At 46.1% G+C, this 17,660-nt stretch overlaps 9 protein-coding genes across 9 annotated transcripts; 6 read left to right on the top strand and 3 right to left on the bottom strand.

The window, feature by feature from the left end:
- The first annotated feature begins 63 nt into the window (after nucleotides 1-63).
- On the top strand, nucleotides 64-2,527 carry V1513DRAFT_449603 (P-loop containing nucleoside triphosphate hydrolase protein). The gene is made up of 3 exons (XM_066898705.1): nucleotides 64-375; nucleotides 447-606; nucleotides 660-2,527. Exons 1-3 carry the CDS (start codon nucleotides 256-258, stop codon nucleotides 2,357-2,359), a joined length of 1,980 nt encoding a protein of 659 aa, XP_066752063.1. The 5' UTR covers nucleotides 64-255; the 3' UTR covers nucleotides 2,360-2,527.
- Nucleotides 2,528-2,710: 183 nt separating this feature from the next.
- V1513DRAFT_449601 (uncharacterized protein) lies at nucleotides 2,711-5,104 on the top strand. Its single transcript, XM_066898704.1, has 5 exons — nucleotides 2,711-3,216; nucleotides 3,275-3,308; nucleotides 3,360-3,644; nucleotides 3,700-4,159; nucleotides 4,213-5,104. Exons 1-5 carry the CDS (start codon nucleotides 3,135-3,137, stop codon nucleotides 4,975-4,977), a joined length of 1,626 nt encoding a protein of 541 aa, XP_066752062.1. The 5' UTR covers nucleotides 2,711-3,134; the 3' UTR covers nucleotides 4,978-5,104.
- On the bottom strand, nucleotides 5,102-6,374 carry V1513DRAFT_426733 (uncharacterized protein; the record flags this gene model as incomplete). The annotated part of the gene is made up of 5 exons (XM_066896183.1): nucleotides 5,102-5,475; nucleotides 5,526-5,685; nucleotides 5,735-5,889; nucleotides 5,967-6,192; nucleotides 6,255-6,374. 5 exons carry the CDS (start codon nucleotides 6,372-6,374, stop codon nucleotides 5,102-5,104), a joined length of 1,035 nt encoding a protein of 344 aa, XP_066752061.1.
- Nucleotides 6,375-6,447: 73 nt separating this feature from the next.
- Nucleotides 6,448-7,787, top strand: V1513DRAFT_449597 (ribosomal RNA-processing protein 7-domain-containing protein). The gene has a single exon (XM_066898703.1). It carries the CDS (start codon nucleotides 6,572-6,574, stop codon nucleotides 7,583-7,585), a length of 1,014 nt encoding a protein of 337 aa, XP_066752060.1. The 5' UTR covers nucleotides 6,448-6,571; the 3' UTR covers nucleotides 7,586-7,787.
- V1513DRAFT_449596 (uncharacterized protein) lies at nucleotides 7,674-9,911 on the bottom strand. The gene is made up of 3 exons (XM_066898702.1): nucleotides 9,198-9,911; nucleotides 8,040-9,145; nucleotides 7,674-7,989 (listed from the first exon to the last, which is right to left on the bottom strand). Exons 1-3 carry the CDS (start codon nucleotides 9,798-9,800, stop codon nucleotides 7,911-7,913), a joined length of 1,788 nt encoding a protein of 595 aa, XP_066752059.1. The 5' UTR covers nucleotides 9,801-9,911; the 3' UTR covers nucleotides 7,674-7,910.
- A 330-nt stretch (nucleotides 9,912-10,241) lies between these two features.
- On the top strand, nucleotides 10,242-11,336 carry V1513DRAFT_382893 (uncharacterized protein; the record flags this gene model as incomplete). The annotated part of the gene is made up of 6 exons (XM_066895123.1): nucleotides 10,242-10,461; nucleotides 10,515-10,626; nucleotides 10,674-10,837; nucleotides 10,891-11,002; nucleotides 11,082-11,142; nucleotides 11,190-11,336. The coding sequence occupies 6 exons, from the start codon at nucleotides 10,242-10,244 to the stop codon at nucleotides 11,334-11,336; spliced, it is 816 nt and encodes a 271-aa protein (XP_066752058.1).
- A 512-nt stretch (nucleotides 11,337-11,848) lies between these two features.
- Nucleotides 11,849-13,604, top strand: V1513DRAFT_183395 (uncharacterized protein). The gene is made up of 2 exons (XM_066894287.1): nucleotides 11,849-12,745; nucleotides 12,798-13,604. The coding sequence occupies exons 1-2, from the start codon at nucleotides 12,077-12,079 to the stop codon at nucleotides 13,512-13,514; spliced, it is 1,386 nt and encodes a 461-aa protein (XP_066752057.1). The 5' UTR covers nucleotides 11,849-12,076; the 3' UTR covers nucleotides 13,515-13,604.
- Nucleotides 13,605-14,825: 1,221 nt separating this feature from the next.
- V1513DRAFT_449585 (uncharacterized protein) lies at nucleotides 14,826-15,920 on the top strand. Its single transcript, XM_066898701.1, has one exon. The coding sequence runs from the start codon at nucleotides 14,956-14,958 to the stop codon at nucleotides 15,475-15,477; it is 522 nt and encodes a 173-aa protein (XP_066752056.1). The 5' UTR covers nucleotides 14,826-14,955; the 3' UTR covers nucleotides 15,478-15,920.
- V1513DRAFT_449583 (Rad51-domain-containing protein) lies at nucleotides 15,702-17,655 on the bottom strand. Its single transcript, XM_066898700.1, has 12 exons — nucleotides 17,480-17,655; nucleotides 17,322-17,420; nucleotides 17,172-17,267; nucleotides 17,031-17,127; nucleotides 16,881-16,981; nucleotides 16,765-16,829; nucleotides 16,366-16,716; nucleotides 16,303-16,321; nucleotides 16,190-16,252; nucleotides 16,117-16,132; nucleotides 16,021-16,059; nucleotides 15,702-15,962 (listed from the first exon to the last, which is right to left on the bottom strand). The coding sequence occupies exons 1-12, from the start codon at nucleotides 17,531-17,533 to the stop codon at nucleotides 15,940-15,942; spliced, it is 1,023 nt and encodes a 340-aa protein (XP_066752055.1). The 5' UTR covers nucleotides 17,534-17,655; the 3' UTR covers nucleotides 15,702-15,939.
- Nucleotides 17,656-17,660: the final 5 nt, after the last annotated feature.

The following is a 17,660-nucleotide window of genomic DNA, read 5'->3' as shown; positions in this document are numbered from 1 at the left end:
CTGCGGTGTTCTTGGCAGGAGAAAGTTTTGACCGGCTTTAACCTTCGGAGTTTGGAACCGGATTTAAAGTCTTTTTGGTAGTTTCCGAGTACCGTTTTGCCATCCGGCTGCTGACTCTTCCCCGATATATTACACGATTATTCTCACGTCTTTGTCAAGTTCTCTTATCCTTTGTCACGCAATTCTGATATTCAATTTCGGATTCATTATTATCCATCACACATTACATTACAGCTATTACATGCATATTCATTGATGGGCCGAAAGGGATTCGTTGGATCAAAGCACTTTGATGAAACTGTGCGATTAAAGAAGAGTCAGAATGCCAAAAAGGCCTACAGTAATACATGGTCGGATTATGTCAAGTGCTTCGTGGTCCGTTTATTTGTTTCGGAACTCACATATGTTCTTTAGAACGAATGAAAGCTAATATGTCTCTGTTGTAGCGATTCTTTCCGTACGTCTGGCCATACAATGACAGGAAACTTCAGTTATATATAGTGCTGTGCATGCTTATTATCGTCACACAACGAGTTGTGAACATATTAGTGCCTTATCAACTTGGTAAGGTTACAGACCAACTATTGGCAGAGACTGGAAGAAAAGGTGTGATTTAGCTGAATACTCTTCGCGAGAACCTGTGCTAACATGATCGACAGCGGGCATACCATGGTCCCGGATCGCACTGTATCTATGTCTTCGATATATGCAGGGCAGTGGCTCAATCCTCGGATTCGTCCAAGGGCGATTGTGGATGGCCGTTTCACAGTATTCGTACCGATCACTATCCGTTCTTGGTTTCGAGCATGTATTGGGACTAGGTCTTGACTTCCATTTGAGCCAGCGGTCCAGTGAAATTGTCTCGACGCTAGACAAGAGTCATGCAATCACTTCTTTTGTGGAGAGAATCACATTCCAGATGGTTCCTATGCTTATCGACATGGCACTCGCCATTGGATATTTCGTGGTCACAATGGATAGATATTATGCGATGGTTGTGATCTGCATCGCGACAGCTTATGTGTGGGCCAGCACTAAGCTGTCTCAGAAGCGTGTGGAGAACAAGCGAAGTCTAGTCCGCAATAGTATTGTCGAGTATGGCATCAAAGTGGATTCGATAACAGCTTATGAAACCATAAAGTACTTTAGCGCGAAGGATTACGAGATGGAGAGATACGCGGACGCCATCGAGGCTACTCAGGCCGCCGAGCTGAAGTATCAATCGAGTCATCATCTCGTGAATCTTGTACAAAACTCGGTCTTTATTGTCGGATTGCTATTTTCCTGCGTATTTTCGGCATACCAGGTGTCGAAAGGAATCCAAATGGTTGGAACCTTTGTCTCGCTGTTGACGTACATGGCCCAGCTGCAGCATCCACTCGACCAATTCACCAACTTCCTCAGATCCACACAAGATAACCTTATCAGTGCTGAGCGGATGATCAATGTTCTTGAAGAGAAGCCGACGGTAGCCGATAAACCTGGAGCCAAAGAACTGAAAGTGGCACGCGGTGTAATCAAATTTAACGATGTCAGCTTCAGGTATGAGGAGAAGCACAAACCAGCAATTCATAACTTGACTCTCAATTGCCCTGCTGGTTCGACAGTCGCTTTCGTCGGCGAGAGTGGTGGCGGAAAGTCCACTATTTTCAGATTGTTGTTCAGATTTTACGATGTCAATAGCGGATCCATCGTTATCGACGACCAGGACATTCGAGATATCACCCTCAAGAGCCTCGGTGAAAATGTGGGTGTAGTCCCTCAAGAATGCGCGCTCTTTAACGACACTATCATGTTCAACTTGAAATATGCGAAACGCGATGCCACTGACGAAGACGTCTACGCTGCGGCTCGAGCAGCATCGATACATGACAAGATCTTGAGATTCCCTGATGGATATAATACAGTGGTCGGCGAGCGTGGTCTCCGACTCTCAGGTGGTGAGAAGCAGCGTATCGCTATTGCTAGAGCGATGCTTAAGAATCCTGCCATTTTGCTTCTGGATGAGGCCACGGCCATGTTGGATGTTGACTCCGAGCGGCATATCCAGATGGCCCTACATGAACTGAGTAAAAATCGCACAACTTTGGTCATTGCTCATCGTCTATCGACCATCATCTCTGCAGATATAATCGTTGTCATTCATGAAGGTCGTATTGTCGAACAGGGGTCCCACACCGAGTTGTTGACGTTAAAGGGTCGGTACTACAGTATGTGGGAGAAGCAGATATCTCCAACATTTGCCGAAGAAAGTAGCGATGACGAGGTTCACCCGAAGAAACTTAATCTCGCGAAACCTAAAAGTAAGGACATGAAGCAGGCGGTTTTCATTAATGATCTTAATCTACAGAAAATGTGATCGTAAAAGTTTTCTTGCATCTAGCTGAAGGAAAATGCATTATGGTATTAGGTGTTAATTGGTTTAATGGCATGATTGGGTAATTGCATTATTGAAGTGACTTTTAACAGCTAGAATAGAGAATTATGTTATTTATTGTACAGCGATAATATACAATACCCAGTATGGATTGTAGTGCTTCAGCTTCGCCCCCCATGGCGTTTAAGTTGAATATTCCCAGTAAAGGGTCGATGCGGCTGATCTTGGAGTTGCCTCGATGATGACCCCTGCATAGCTGTCCAAATGCATAGACGCCACGCCCCATCGTAATGACCAGGAGGATGACGTCAATTTATTAGCATACTGGGATATTGTAAGAGGAATCGCACAGCAAATGCATTGGGAACTGATCGTGTCATTAACTGTGCTCTATGCGGCGGATGATCGACATTGGCCTGACCGAGAATGTATTCCACACGTGAGTTCTCGGTAACTTGGGCCGGACAAGGCAGTTGATCACACGGCTAAGTGTGGTTGGAGGATTCCGTGGACTCTGCCGCCCCGTCGCAACACGACATCAATCACAACCTTATTTCCATAAGCTTATGGCTCCCCAGATCGTCAATCGCAATCCAAATACGTCAGATGTTGAGGAAATCCCGTCGCTCAACGTCGTCATGGTGTCGTCGACTCGACGCTGCAATTGGGGAGACCTATAAGACGTGACCCCGCCCCACACAGATTTGTATATCAAATCGTCGTGCTTGATCTGATAGGCAATTACAAAAATCCGACCATGAAATTGATATACTTGTTCGCTGTCTTCTATGCAGTGATTGGGGTTACCGCGTGGAATCCATTCCATCAGAATACGCCTGGTAAGTATTTCATGAAGTCGTCAGCGAGTGATCTGCATGGCTAAGCGCACAACCACAGAATACAACACTTGGGACACCAAGCAGATCTCAAAGTAAGCAGCCCCTGCATAATTTCTGCTTTCAGCAATTGACTAGTTCATCAGGTGGTTGCACGATAACAAAATCAAATTCTCGTCCTCCTCTTCACGAGATGATCTAATCGGCCTTGTGAAGGTCAATTGGGAAGCAGTCACCGCATCACCTGGACCATTTGGCAAGTGGAGCGATGACCGACTTGTCAGTTACCTCAACAAGAAAGGCATTGAAGTCTCGGATTCTGTCAAGACCAATCGTGACTGGCTCATCTCGAAAGCGTACAAGGAATGGGAAGACACTGGATATGATACGGAGGAGACATATACTAACGTGAAGGATTGGATCTTTGATTCGTAAGTCAATTTCACTAATCTGATTGACACAACAGTACTGACGACTGTCCCGTAGATGGTCCGAATCTGTTTTAAAGAAGTTCTTGGATGAGCATCACTTCGGTTCTTCTGCTGCTGCGACTAAAGATGCATTACTTAAGAAGGTCAAGGACAACTATGATTATATCGCCAAATCCGCAAGGTCGAAGTCCGATGACACCAGTGACTGGCTTTTCGATGCCTGGTCTGATTCCGATCTTGCTGACTGGTTAGTCAACCACGGGTATAATGTCCCGAAGAAGCACACTCGAAAAGATCTCATCCGCTTGATCAAGAAGTACTCGTATGAGGCCGCCCAGCGTGCGACGTATGCAAAGGATCGTGCCCAAATTGTATTCAACAACCTTCAAGAGGATATCCTGGATGCGGCCGGACAGGTTAAGGACTCTGCCTTCGATAGCTGGTCGGAGTCTGACCTCAAGCGTTGGCTTGATGAGCATGGTATTCCCGTTCCTCAGCCATCCAAGAAGGACGAGGTAAGCTATTAATACTTGATGTCACCATAAACCAAGTGTCTAACAGTTTGTAGCTCCTTGCGCTGGCCAGAAAGAATAAACATAAACTCAAGAAAGACTGGGAATCGTACACCAAGCAGGCGAAGGACCGTTACGATGCTGCTGCCAAAAAGTCGAAGGAATCCATCGAGCACTTCTCGAACGAAGCCTTTAAACAACTTACCAGTACTTGGCCCGATTTTCGTCTCGAGGAGTTCCTGCGGTCCCGCGGTTATATCGTCCCCGAGAAAATGTCCACCGAAGAGCTTCAGGATCTCATATGGCAGAATCGTAAAGCTCCTATCACCGTGTACGACAGCTGGTCTTTTTATTCTTGGTCTCTGGAGGACTTGCAGAACTGGTTGAAGGACCAGGGCAGTAATGTTGCTGGAACCCGTGACCAGTTGGCAGCTAAAGCAGGTGAATATTTCGATGCACTCAAAAATGAAGGCGGCGACAAATACGATCATGCACTCACAAAAGTGCGAGAGTGGTATAACTCTGGCAAAGATATGACTTTCGATAAGTGGAGCGATAGTGATTTGAAGGCGTATCTGGACTCCTACGGTGTCCCGGTGTACCAAGGCACTACTCGGAATGAGTTGATTGCTGCCGCGCGTCGGCATACTAGTTTGTTCCGTCATGGTGCAAATCCGGAGGGATGGTCCGAGATGTTCGAGAAGGCAAATGAGTACTTGAAGCACGGCTTGCAGTCTGCAGCTAGTGGAACAAAGAAATTGTCCGAGAAAGTTCAGCAGCAGGTTAGCGACAGTTTCAAGAAATTGCGGTCTGAGTTATAAATAGGTCAGAGCGGAACAGTCCTCAGGCATATTGCACTTGTGCACTTGTGAATCTATGACAAGAAAGAGCTTTTTTGTGAATAATTGAGATAAAGATGGATTATTGCCCTAAATAAATAGGTTCTCAGTAAAATATGCTTCTAGTTCTATGGCATGGGATAGAGTTTGATACAGCAGCGGTTCTCTGCAACTCTTTGGCAGTATCCCAGAGGTAAAAATCTAACAAGATCGAGTTAACTTTGGCGTCTGGATGAGCCTTCAGAATTTCGGATTTGATCATTTCAACGCTCCATATGCTGCATCCACGGAGTTCAATCTCGCGAGGATCGCCGTTTGGAATAACCTGCAAATTCCGTATATGAGTGGTCAAGGCGTCAGAATACTGTAGGCACCCAAGATTGTAGAGAATTTGCGGGACTCTGTAATCGGCGAACATGCTAATCTGATCAATGTCTCGAAAATACCCGTAGGATTGTTGATTGAAGCACGCCCATATATCTGCAACGGAACTTTAGTTCACATTCTACCTGCGGATTCTGAATACATACCGGAAACGAGAATTTGAGCACGTTTATATATTTTGACAGAGCGGCCCCTATATTCAGCTTCGTCTTTGAAACATGGCAAATTCTCAACAATCGATTGAACCAATGCCACAGCCGAGCCGTCCGCTTGCTTTACGCAATTTATAAAACTGCCTTCAAATTTCTACATACATCAGCAATAATTCGTAATCAAGAGTGTTTGTTAGACATACCTCGGTCAAAACTCGTCCCGCTTCCCTTAAACATGCGATGCGTTCACTCAACAACGGCACACACTCCAACGTATCACTGCGGAATACATATCGTAACAACTCATCCGAACACTTCTGCGTATTATTCCAGTATGTCGGCGTAGTAATCGGTATGCCTGCTTATAGTTAGATTGCTTCATTTTACTGGCTAATCAATACTTAACTTCAGCCAAGGCGCGATTAACAAGCGCACATAAACTCCAGTATCCTGTCCATCCTGTTCCTTCCCAATTAACCGTAAATCTATTTGACTCGCTCTTTCCGGTGTCCGCAGGATCAACGTCAGACCAAAAGCTAAAGTTTAGAAGGTCGACTAGGAAAATCCAATCTACTGCACTCGCATCCTTCGTTTTCGGATTGAGGAGATTACTGGCCCATGTATCCGTCGAGTACGATTTTTCTTGCATAGAGGTGTATATCTAAGCTTTGTTAGATTTCATTGGCAATAGTTAATTAGCTTGTAGTAAAGTATGGCGGGTACACTTTTAGCAGCACGCTTGCATGCTTCTTCTGAAATTGTGACGTCGTCAGCATTCTCGTAAATAAACTTCGCGGATTCTAGTACCCCGGTAGAAAATGAATTACAGTTTCTACCTGCCATTACAATTTAATGATCGTTGAATGAGAATATACGCTGTGATGTATTCTGTTGGAGCTGAGGTACAATGTCAAAATTGGATATCAGAATCCCGTCCCAGCCGTTGCCGAGCCGCACCATCAATCCAATATCATCGCTTGAAATTTTTTGTTCATCGCGCTCGACGCACTTCTCGCAAAGTTTCTTACAATAATCCGCATATGCCCACATTCCACAGCTCAAATATGGGGAAAAGGATGCCAGGATGGGAAAAGAAAAATAGATCACGGTTTACTTCTAATACTCCGACACAAGTGTTAAATGGGTATCAGGTCCTGCCGATCCATCTTCCAGCGCTTCTGTCTACCTCCGGCCGCTCAAGCGACTCTGACGACGAAGACGACTTTGAGCAGAGACCAGTGGTCCATTATCTTTACATTCGCAAGCATGAAACTCCAGGGGATAATTCCCCTTCACGAACGTTGTTCGTAGCAAATTTGCCGATTGATACGACAACTCTCCACATTCAGTCTCTCTTTTCCAGGATTGCCGACATCGCTCCATCGCATATTGAGACAGTCATATTTTTACCGTCGCCAACTGGCTCTTCATTTCAGCTTATTCCATCACTCTCGTCACTGAAAGGGCTTCAACAGAACGAGATTTCGCAAATACGTAGGATCTTACCAACATGCAGTGCCGCGCACGTCGTCTTCGCGGATATCAAGACGATGAACAAAGCTCTCGACTCGCTGAAGTTCCAGCAGGCCACGCCACCTTCGTGGTGCCTTTACGACTCTGTCGAACAAGAGACTGAGGACACGAAAGAAATGACCGGATCAGCACGATACAGGGCAATTCACCAGCGAAGGTATATTTCCTCCTCTGCATTACAGGTAACAATTGACAACTTTATGCTCGCATATAATAAAGCTGAAATTCAGCGCGAGCGAGAAGCTAAGCGAGCGAGATCAATGCCAGATGAAGAGGGCTTTGTAACAGTATCACGAGGCGTGGGACGAACAGGTGTAGGAATCTCGTCTGATGCGTTCAAGCAGGAGGCGAAGAAGCGACAGAAGAAGGGCGAATTGAAGGACTTTTATCGGTTTCAGATTCGTGAGGAAAAGAAGACGCGAATGAATGAGTTGCTGAAGAATTTCAAAATGGATCAAGAGAAGATTCGAGAGTTGAAGGCGAAACGGAAGTTTAAGCCGTTTAGCAATAAACTTGCGTAGGTCACTGGATTTGCAGGAGTAGAAACAATGCAAAAGTTTGATCTGGGTGGTATACATTTTATATCTGGCGTTTTCGGATAATATAAAGGTTTTCAAGGTGCTATTATAAAAGTAAATTGTTGTAGTTCTTACAATAGAATTAATCTGCATCAGCGACATAACGCCCTAAACCGCTTTTGTAATGATTAGCGTCCTATTACTCCCAAAATATATAAATTTTTATACCACATCCCAACTAACATGTAACAATACAGAGATATCAAGAACAAAAGTGTTCCAAACTGAATAAACTAACTATCCATGGTATCGTACAAAATTCAACCGACTAGCATCTCCGTCCTAGTGCGATCTCTGGACCCATATATGGACGTGGAGCCAGAGCTCGATTGAATAGATAAACAGCACTAAATAACAGTCAGTAAGTGTTCTACATCATCACAGGAGCAAAACTTACTATGCAGCACCAAAGAAAAGCAGCACTGCCAGCAAGGCGAGGATAAAAGCGCGGACAATGAATTGCACATATGAATGGAGCCGCCAATCCACTGCCCACATTCTCTCCAACTTTTCCAAATCTTGTCTAAACAATCTAGCTGTGTCGGTTTCGAACTTGTTTAAATTTTCAGCTTCGGTGCTCTCAGGTAGCTCATAGAGTACTTTATTTTGCAGGCACTCTACTTCTTGTCGAGTCATTCGCAAGCTGGCGTTCAAATTTTCAAGCAATTTGAGCACATCGCTTGCTGTTCTTTCCTTTCTTCCCGCAGCATTTAAGTAGGGACTCGTTCGCGTGAGTGGGTTGTTCTGGTGCCCATTAAAACTAGTTGACTTCGATGAATTGTTAACAGATTGTTGCCCCATCAGGCCCACAGATGATACATTTGGTGGTGAACTCATACATCGTGAAAGCTCACGTAATAACTTCCGTGGAGATGGCGACTTGCTCTGCTCTGTCTGTTGCTGAGCTGATCTACGGATGGACGATCCGGTGAAGCGGTTACTGGGTGAGAGTGAGTGCGTGCGCAGTTTGCCATTCTCCGCCATTGTAGAGGTAATCGGCTGAGGGCTCGGGCCACGTAGGCGTTCTGGAGTAATAGATCCGTCGTACGACGACGACTTCGACAACTTGTCAGACCTGGTCACAGGGAAATGGTGCCCCAAATCGTCTGGTTGCCGAATTGCTTGGGTAGTGCTGTTCTTAACGGGCTCTGCTACTTCCTTCTTTGCTGATGCCGTAGCATTACTGGACAGCTCATCATCACTATCTCCTGGCCGTGTAAAATGACGGTGAATTGGCGAAAAGGGAGCGTCAAGAGAGTTCTTGACCGACAGCTCTTCAGGATCTCGCGCCGTCGTTCTTAAATTTGGAAACAACGAGGATATATCGGCCGATAGAATACCACTGCGATCAGTAGGGGTTGGGGACTGTGACGGCGAACTTAATGCTTCACTCTTGGATCTATTCTGCTGCGTTCGTGGACGCAAAAATGACGGAAGCGCTGCCGCAGCGGATTTGGGCGAGCTCAGAGTAGGCGCCGGGTCCGAAATCAAGCGCGCAATTCTCTGCATCATATTAGCACCTTTGTTCGCATCTATGGCAGGCAGCAAAACTAACCTCAGCGTCGCGTTGTGCGCCTCCTAAACTAATACTTTCGTCGCTGCGTTCTTCGTCATTCTCCTCAACCGTACTAAAGTTCTTCTCCTCCACTCCACGGTCTTCCCCTGCAGTAGCAACGAGCCCAGGCGAGTGACTCGGTGATGATACTGGTGACGAATTAAGAGATCCAAAGAATTCGCTGCTCGAAAATTGAAACCCGGCGACAGGCGGCCTAAACGAATTTATCCCCAGTCCAAAAGGAGGGCTCGTATTAAATCGAGAAGTGAACAGTCTCTTAGGCGTTGATGACGCAATTGGTAGAGCCGTATTCGGTGGTGAGAACGGTGAGCCAACTGAAGGTAACGAAGATAGAGACGTGAATGGACCTTGCACTATTTCAGTATGCAGCCAGTTACCAGCTGAACCTCCAGTAGACTTACCCAGTGCATTGTTTTCCTTTGAATTAATACTATTGGCATTAGTGGCTGTCACAGTATCAGCATGTGAAAAATATTTCAGGCTTGGCTGCCTCGATGGCTCGTCTTCGTGCTCGTCGTCCATATTTAAATCCGCGTCGACCTGGCTAATCTCTCGCGTCACTATACTTCCAATTTCTGTCATAATTGCTCCATAGAATTTGAAGGCTGACTATATCGGATAATGATATAATATAGACTATGTCGATCTGTGATAGCTTAAGAGTAGGAAGGATGCTGAATTGGCAGCTATATTGAGTCGGACAGTGCTTCGCTCGCGTGTCGCGTACGAGATGGGGGGCTGCCATACTAAATAGCCACTGGCCTGGGTTTGCACCATACCGTTTATAGCAAGGTGCTGCCGGTAAACTACGATTGAATTTGGGACAAGATTTTGAACTAAGTGTCAAAATTAGAGCAGTCCACAATCTCCCAACCTTCGCCGCACCAGCCACGAATCAAAACAACAACACACCGCCTCAAATGGCCCAGACACATAGGCTAAGGGTTTTATTCACAGAGTGAACTATGACACGTCTAAATTTGCTTCAGCATCACGGAGAAATTCGTACAGTAACCGACGACGATGGATGAGCACGAAACATTAGAATCTGTGGCGACCGACATCCTTAATTTATGCGTTGGTAGAAAATCTGGAATTCCACGCCTTAGTGACGTGGCATCGTTCAAGTCTGCAACTGCTGGTGAAGCAACGATTCGCGAATTGACTCCTAAGGAAGCGCGGATTAATGAGCTATACAACGAACTGAATGAGCTTAATAGACAGATTTTTGAGATTGATCTCAGTGAGTGTTTCATGAGGTGGATGAATCGTGGACGTGTACAAACCGATCAATAGAGATTGAGGGCAACGAAAGGCGCGAGTATTCAGGGTTACTAGTGCCCGACCTTCAATGTAGGTCAGAGATGGCTAAGCAGATGGCAGATATACATTCTACAATTACATATGGGTGCGTTAGATTTCATACTGATAGCGAATGAAGCTGATGGACATTAGTGCGATGGCACCTATTTCATTGATAAGATCGCAGGTCCAGTGTGTGGATCACGACGAGAGTAACGTTGTTAATGCCGACCAGTCAATGCGGATAATACTGCAGCTCAGTGACGAACTGTCACAATTAAAGGTGCAATTACTTAAACTACAAAAGGAGAACAAGGGTAACGCCAACTAACATGTGTGTATACCTGCCGGCGCTAACTCTCGTGTGCAGAACGGCATGGGATGAATCGGGCAACCGCCGCAGAGATTGTTGACATTCTGAAAGAACGGCGGACCAGACAGAAGAGTGTCCTGAGCGATGCCGATAAAAAGAGAATAGAATCGTAAGTAGCGATGCCGACATACGAGAATAGACGCGTCCAGTACTGGTATTGGTGTCAGGACTAATGTCTGAACTTCTAGTGTTAATGAATCAATTGCCAACACGGAAGAAAAGATCGGGACACTAAAGCCGGTCGTATTGGTGTGTGGTTCATGTAAATTTGAGTAACTTATTGCTGATACAAATAGGGTATCATACTTGGAAGTGGTCTAGATTGGGCGGCACAGGAGGACCTGCGCGACATTGTGCTGGAATGTAGCAACGATGACTTAGATGACGAGAGCTCAGATGATGAGTTTGATTTCAATAATCACGACGATGAGCCTGATGATTGACAAGTGAATGACACAGTGAATGTAATTGATGATAAATGTTATGCTCGCTGGCCGAAGCGACATAGACCCGCGGTTTGGTGCAGCCTGCCATAGGATCGCAGCCTGCTCTGAGTCACGGGAGATAGAGAGTGATAAAATGGCCATATTTTCAATATATGACCTTCTTGTTCACGTGGCCGGTTACAGAGAGCCAATCATGAACATTGTAATAGAAACAAGCCTTGCTGTGACTAGCCTGAAACGGCTTAGCGCAAGATCTTCGGCGGCCATATCAGAGGGCTAGGGGATGTGCGTTCGCAAATGGCACGAGCGTTTCTCGAGGTAGCTAAGTAACCAGAGTTTCCGCCAGGAGAAAGCATCGCGGCCATTTTCGCTGCCGCTACTACTTTCTTGCTCTCCCACCATTAGCACCTCATCGCAGCAACAATCGCCTCCATTACCTGTGCTCCCTTTAACGCTTGCATCAGCCTATTTTGCGAACGTATCAACAGCTTGCCGCCGACTGACGAATCGCGAATTTTCTAAATCCTGCGATCGCCCGGTGTTCACTGGCAGTCGCAGTCCGAGGTCATCTCCTGCGCGTACTACGCTCCGCTAGGAATTGTTGGCTCCGTCTCATTGTAATACAATCATCCGGACGCGTGAAAATTATTTGTCGAAATTAGTCCGTAGCTTGAGTTACGTGCAGTGCGGTCGCTAAACGTCCGCATGAGTCCCGCAAGGGCTGTCTTCTTCCAGCAATGCGTATCATCCGCGCAGGACTTTTCCTGCTTACGCTATCGTTCTGCATTGTGTCAATATGCGCTGCTCATTTGACTTTTAGTCTCTTTTCCGACGGTACCGGCACGACACCTTCAGACTCGTCGTCGTCGTCGTCTCCGTCTCGTGCAGCTGCGGCAGCTGCTGGAATCTCGCAGTCGACTTCGTCTTCACCGTCGTCAATATCATCCTCTGTTCTCTCACTCTCATACGCGACACTCTCAACCATTTCAGCATCTATCGTCGCACTATTATACTCTACACAGCTGTTTTCATCACAATTAGACAGTATACTGATTAAATTCCCCGGCGCGTCTAAGACACAGTCCGACTCGTGCTCTTCGGCCGGCCGGAAGCACATCGCTTCTATTCTTTCGTACACGTGTCCAGGCTCTGCTGACGACGACGACGACAGTGTGGATGCTGTCGCCGACGTGTCAGACGACAGTACAGATGGCAAGAGTGCGTGCTCGATAGGCGACGATTTCATGTCGTGTCGCATGCCTCCAAAGAAGAGAATAACGAGTAAGGCTGCCATTGTTGACGAACAGATAACGCCGGAACAGGAGTTATTCAAAGCTTTAGCGGAAGGAGAGTACGCGAACAATCTGTGCGCTTTAGAAGGCTCAGTTGATTGTTCTGTTAACTCGGTATGTTGTGAGACTTAACAATAATTATTTCCATATGCTGATAGATGACCAGGCATGCTTTCAACTAGGGCTCTGCACTAACCCCACGGTCCGCCCTGCACCTACAACCCCGCATCCAGGTTTACAGTTGTATAAGCCACCAATAGTACTACTTCCTACACCACCACAGTCGACCCATCTTCTTTCATCGATTCTGGGCCCGTCGTCAAAGACCACATTACTGTTACGCGCATTCGCCAAGAGCATATACAAATTCAATAATATCTCAGTCATGTCGTCTGTCTCGACCGATGCTGGCGAGGCAAGCCCAGCCAAAAACGAACGGCCAACTCCCATTAGCACTTTCACGGTTGTGTCGCCGCCGACTGGGACTGCGGGCGGATTGTTGGAGGAGGCGGAAAAAGATGAGGATGAGGGTGAGGAAGAAGAAAAGGAGAAAGGCAAAAAGAGCGATGAGTACATTCTTCAACGACGGAAAGTAGAAGTAGAGAACGCGGCAACAAATGAAGAATTTGTGACGTCGCTCCCAACATCTATTCCAGCAGAGTCTATTCCCGAACTCTTCGAGCAGGAGACACAAGCACAGCCACCGGCTGAGTCGCGGTCGGACTCGAAACACCAACCGCAGTGTGTCTCGTCATCAGACAAGTTGGCAGGCATCGCGACACGTCTTAATGTGCGCGAAGTCCTGGCGGCAAGCAACCGAGGGTCATGCTCGTGCTTAGGCCTGGTGATCGCGATGCTCTGCTTTGTCGGAATGGGGATGTGATAATAATGACAATGAACAAAAGTACAGCAATACGCCTGTTACATGACGCAACGACTATACCAGGATACACAGTAGTAGACTGTAGTTACGATCACAATTCTACGGCGGATTGCTACATTTTTCAATGGTACATAATTTTAGATGTTCATGGTTCCAAATTAATTTCAGTACAGTCTGTTTGGGGTAACTTTTGGGTATCATTATTTGGTGGGCTGCGTTCTTTAATCATAATCGCTCATTAACGGCTGCAGGGTAAGTTGCACATTGTGGGGTTTTGGGTGCACGTTTAATTTAGTCACATCTACGTGTTTAATAGAAGAATAATATTTGATGGTGGTGTTTGATTGTTGATAGGGCATTCTTTAAAATTTCGCGTTGTGGGTCGTTTCTTATCACCGGATGGAGTTATTTTGTTTGTTGTATTAATGCGTCTATATACTATATACATGATCGCGTTGATTATGGTGCTTATATCTTATCGGAGGACAGGAGTATTGTCAGAAGTGGTGTGTTGGAAATAATCCTGATTGAAGACTGGCGACACATGTTGTCGCAGGCAGATATTGGTTAATTAATGAAATGGCATCAGTTCTTCGGACAATTTCTTCTTTATTATTGCAAGCCCATATTAACCAGCTCAAGCGACACTCAGCTTGAAGTTTTTTGCTGGACTAACAATAAATTCAATGAGACAAGGCACGCATAGTAATCGTCATTCAGCCATATACGACTTTCCCGTATTGTAATTAAGTGTTATCGGCTAGCGTTGCCACTTAAGTTGATACAGGGAAAGGGGAGTGACAAGAGTTGCCAAACTCCGGCCTGGCCAATAATAATTATACCATCCATAAGCTGTGCAATCTTGTATCAAACCAACGAATTGACGAATACCAGCATCCACCAAGGCAAGTCGACCGCATGGGAAATTTATTACGTTTAGTACTCATTAGTTGAATCATTGTCGACCTTTGTCAGTTTTATAACATCGGGAATTATCGGCGAAGTTTTCGTCTGCTGATAGGAGCCACACTATAGAAGTGCACCGCCACGCATGTGCACAAAACCGACAAGCGCGTTAGGCGGCATGTGGCTGTGTGGACCCTGCTTTGACTTTTCCACCAAAGCTAAATGACGTCATTTCAGCAATTAGAAGATACAACAACATCTACATTCAGCCACATTGGGCTGTATGCGCCGTATTTACACCACTATTATGCCACAACACGCGCATTTACACGTGGCTTATCCCGAGCCACGTCCAACATCAAACCGCTCGCACGCCCCGCCGCTTTGTCTGGTCTCTCACCTTTTTATCTGTCGGCCGTTCCTGCCCTGCTTTCATCCACCCATAATCCTCTTAAGTATTTGTTTTTGCATTCCTCCCCTATTCCCTTCTCCCTCACTTAATATTTGGTCGCGTAATCTATTCCATTGGTTTGCCATGGCCACCACCAACGCTTTCGACGACGCGTCGTCCACATCGGTATGGGGAGACCAGCCATCCTCAAACCCTGCTTCGTCGACTGCTCCGACAACACAACCGCAATCCATATTCACCACCTCATCGACGCCATCATCACCACAACAGAAGCTGTCGCCATCTGCACAAGCAATCCAACCGCGCGAAATTGAGCATTACGTCCCCGCGTCGCTTGGGGACGAACAGTCAATAGAACAGCTTCACGAGAAAATATACGTCGAACCTTCATCCGCGCCATCTACGTTGATTGCTTCGCCTAGTTTAATCCCAACATCATTAGAGGACACGCTCGGACTGGAGAAAGCGTCCGCGCTTAGAAAAGAGGCAAAGTTGATGCAGGACGGGCTCGCGGCGATTTTAGAACGGATATTGGAGGTCAAGAGTGAATATGAGCGGCTCGAAGACGAAAATAAATTTTTGCAGGATTATATCGGAAACCTGATGAGTCGCAGTAAAATGCTGACAACGAAGACCTCGGATTAAATTGGTTATGCGATCGAGGTACACACGGGTTATATTAAGATTGATTGATGGACCCAGCTTGATCGGGAAAACTTGGCGTTGGATATATGTTCGGCGTTTACCGTGTTATGGGACAACCTGCGACCCGTGTGTTTGTATCATAGGACATTGGTTATCATGGATTATTTCAGCATCAGGAGTATTGTTTCGGTGCATGTATATACATACACATTCATTGACTAGGAGTTTTGTCAGATAGTTTTTCAAATCGTCATTACATCAAGTCATTCAATTGCAGTTTCTCGTTTATTTAAAGCACCCAGGAGAATAGACAACTAGCAATTTACAATGTTACTGCTAACGCCGATCAAATACCAGCAATCGCATTCCAGTCTGGCGTATCGCGTATGGTGTTAACCGTCGCTTTACAGAGCAACAGATTTCGTCAACAGCAAACCAAAGCAACTTAGCAATCCGTCGTGTCTATGCAACATCTTGGATACCACCTGTTTTTTTTTGTCAGCAATCACTATCAACAAAGAACCAGCACGAAATAAATTCTACCCTCGCCGATGCAATATGTGGCTTCACGTTCGGGCATGTCTACTCCATATTAGATTCTCATATCGAACGCGATAGACCCCAAAAATGCCCACATACCTGGACTATCTTGAAGCTATTACGGAACATCCCGCGTCAGTATGTCTCAAAAATAAACTAATTTCATATATACCTTCGCGACTCGCTCTTCGCCTCGCCCCTTTCTCAGCATAATTCGTGTAGCAGAAGCGTGCGCCTATGTCGTCAGTCAGCCAAGTTGCAATCCCACCGTTGCAAACTACAAACCAAAACATGTCCTCCAACACTACAAACAGTTAGCCATGTCCTCAATCACTTGGCAAAACTTACGGTTTTCGTCCGTCCGCGGCTGCAAAGAGTGCCGAAGCTCCAGGATCAGATTGCACCTGATTCGTCATAAACACAGCAACGTTATACTCCTCAGCAAGCCGATTCAGTCGGCCAAGCATCTGATTCAACTTTTGCTGCCGCTCATTAAGTTCTCCGCGACCGCAGTAATCAACCCTGAACTGCGCCATAATTGAATCGACGATCAAGAGACGGTAACTGCCATCTGCGAACGTGCTCCCGAGTTTCTCGATAAGCTCCATCTGATGTTCGCTGTTGAGAGCGCGCGCGTACGAAATGTTATCGCATACCTGATCGGCGTCGACGCCGAATCTCTCAGCAATATCGCGTAGCCTACACAGTTAGTTACGAACTGTAGCCGCATAATCAATAGGTCCTTACCGTTCAGGGCGGAACGTGCCCTCAGTATCGATATACGTTACTTTACCTTCGGCTCCGCCCAAATCCTATCATCTTCAACACAGAACCACGCATGCCAATATGAGAGACGTTTTTACCTTGGGCAGCTGGGTTGTCACGCACAATGTATGCGCCAACTGTGTCTTGCCGCACCGATATTCACCAAACACTTCCGTGATACTCATAGTTTTGATACCACCTAGGCATGCTTAAGCAGTTATCCTTTCCATCAAATCCAGCTCAAATACCTCCTAAGACACTATCCAGCTGCTTACTGCCCGTCGATATTGCGATCACGCGTCGTCGATTATGAGCCTGCTCTGTTGCGGATATAAATCCGACATTCTACATATTAGTATATGTCTGTCTTTCCGCATTGGAATACAAACGATAAGTTTTCCTGCTGCTTCCTTAATTTTGTCGACTTTGACTTCACTAAGACCTTTCACTTTCAGCAAATTACGACGCGTCGTAGACAGGACAGTCTAGATCCTGTTCAGCTTAACCTAATTAGAAGTGCACAGGGCATAGATATGTACCGAAATCGCGTATATTCCCGCCGCCCGCAGTTTCTGGATGTCGGCAGCGTTGATACCAAGGTTCTGCAGTTCATCGACATCAAGGATCGAGGTGTCGGCCTTTTTGGTGAACGTCAGTAGTGCAGACGAAGACAACTTGTAAGAACATAAAAACACACTTCTTCCGGCTCCGGATCAGAATCGATAGTACGTCTTGTGTCTACAGCTACCATTACTCAAAGTGGCGTACGGGGATGGAAATCTAAATTAATAACGGATCTAAAGATTTCGTTGAATATACACACGCGTAGTTGACACGCGTAGTTAAGAGCATTTCGCGAACCAAACAACTAATGGTGC

The sequence above is a fragment of the Lipomyces chichibuensis genome (assembly GCF_038497645.1).
Source record: "Lipomyces chichibuensis strain CBS 12929 unplaced genomic scaffold V1513scaffold_31, whole genome shotgun sequence".
NCBI lineage: Eukaryota > Fungi > Ascomycota > Lipomycetes > Lipomycetales > Lipomycetaceae > Lipomyces > Lipomyces chichibuensis.
Note: the sequence above shows the minus strand (reverse complement) of the source record. Positions and strands in the feature narration are given on the sequence as shown.

What these genes read in the sequence shown, in the direction of transcription:
- V1513DRAFT_449597 (XM_066898703.1), top strand. Translation starts at nt 6,572, where the DNA reads ATGCCCACATTCCACAGCTCAAATATGGGGAAAAGGATGCCAGGATGG.
- V1513DRAFT_449596 (XM_066898702.1), bottom strand. Translation starts at nt 9,800, where the DNA reads ATGACAGAAATTGGAAGTATAGTGACGCGAGAGATTAGCCAGGTCGAC. An exon ending in GCGCACAACGCGACGCTGAG is followed by an intron (nt 9,146 to 9,197) that starts GTTAGTTTTGCT and finishes AATATGATGCAG; the next exon opens with AGAATTGCGCGCTTGATTTC. An exon ending in CTTTTCTTTGGTGCTGCATA is followed by an intron (nt 7,990 to 8,039) that starts GTAAGTTTTGCT and finishes ACTGTTATTTAG; the next exon opens with TGCTGTTTATCTATTCAATC.
- V1513DRAFT_449601 (XM_066898704.1), top strand. Translation starts at nt 3,135, where the DNA reads ATGAAATTGATATACTTGTTCGCTGTCTTCTATGCAGTGATTGGGGTT. An exon ending in GACACCAAGCAGATCTCAAA is followed by an intron (nt 3,309 to 3,359) that starts GTAAGCAGCCCC and finishes CTAGTTCATCAG; the next exon opens with GTGGTTGCACGATAACAAAA. An exon ending in AAGGATTGGATCTTTGATTC is followed by an intron (nt 3,645 to 3,699) that starts GTAAGTCAATTT and finishes ACTGTCCCGTAG; the next exon opens with ATGGTCCGAATCTGTTTTAA.
- V1513DRAFT_449583 (XM_066898700.1), bottom strand. Translation starts at nt 17,533, where the DNA reads ATGGTAGCTGTAGACACAAGACGTACTATCGATTCTGATCCGGAGCCG. An exon ending in CTGATCCGGAGCCGGAAGAA is followed by an intron (nt 17,421 to 17,479) that starts GTGTGTTTTTAT and finishes TTCACCAAAAAG; the next exon opens with GCCGACACCTCGATCCTTGA. An exon ending in AAGCAGCAGGAAAACTTATC is followed by an intron (nt 17,128 to 17,171) that starts GTTTGTATTCCA and finishes ACTAATATGTAG; the next exon opens with AATGTCGGATTTATATCCGC.
- V1513DRAFT_183395 (XM_066894287.1), top strand. Translation starts at nt 12,077, where the DNA reads ATGCGTATCATCCGCGCAGGACTTTTCCTGCTTACGCTATCGTTCTGC. An exon ending in TTGATTGTTCTGTTAACTCG is followed by an intron (nt 12,746 to 12,797) that starts GTATGTTGTGAG and finishes ATAGATGACCAG; the next exon opens with GCATGCTTTCAACTAGGGCT.
- V1513DRAFT_449585 (XM_066898701.1), top strand. Translation starts at nt 14,956, where the DNA reads ATGGCCACCACCAACGCTTTCGACGACGCGTCGTCCACATCGGTATGG.
- V1513DRAFT_449603 (XM_066898705.1), top strand. Translation starts at nt 256, where the DNA reads ATGGGCCGAAAGGGATTCGTTGGATCAAAGCACTTTGATGAAACTGTG. An exon ending in ATTATGTCAAGTGCTTCGTG is followed by an intron (nt 376 to 446) that starts GTCCGTTTATTT and finishes TCTCTGTTGTAG; the next exon opens with CGATTCTTTCCGTACGTCTG. An exon ending in GGCAGAGACTGGAAGAAAAG is followed by an intron (nt 607 to 659) that starts GTGTGATTTAGC and finishes CATGATCGACAG; the next exon opens with CGGGCATACCATGGTCCCGG.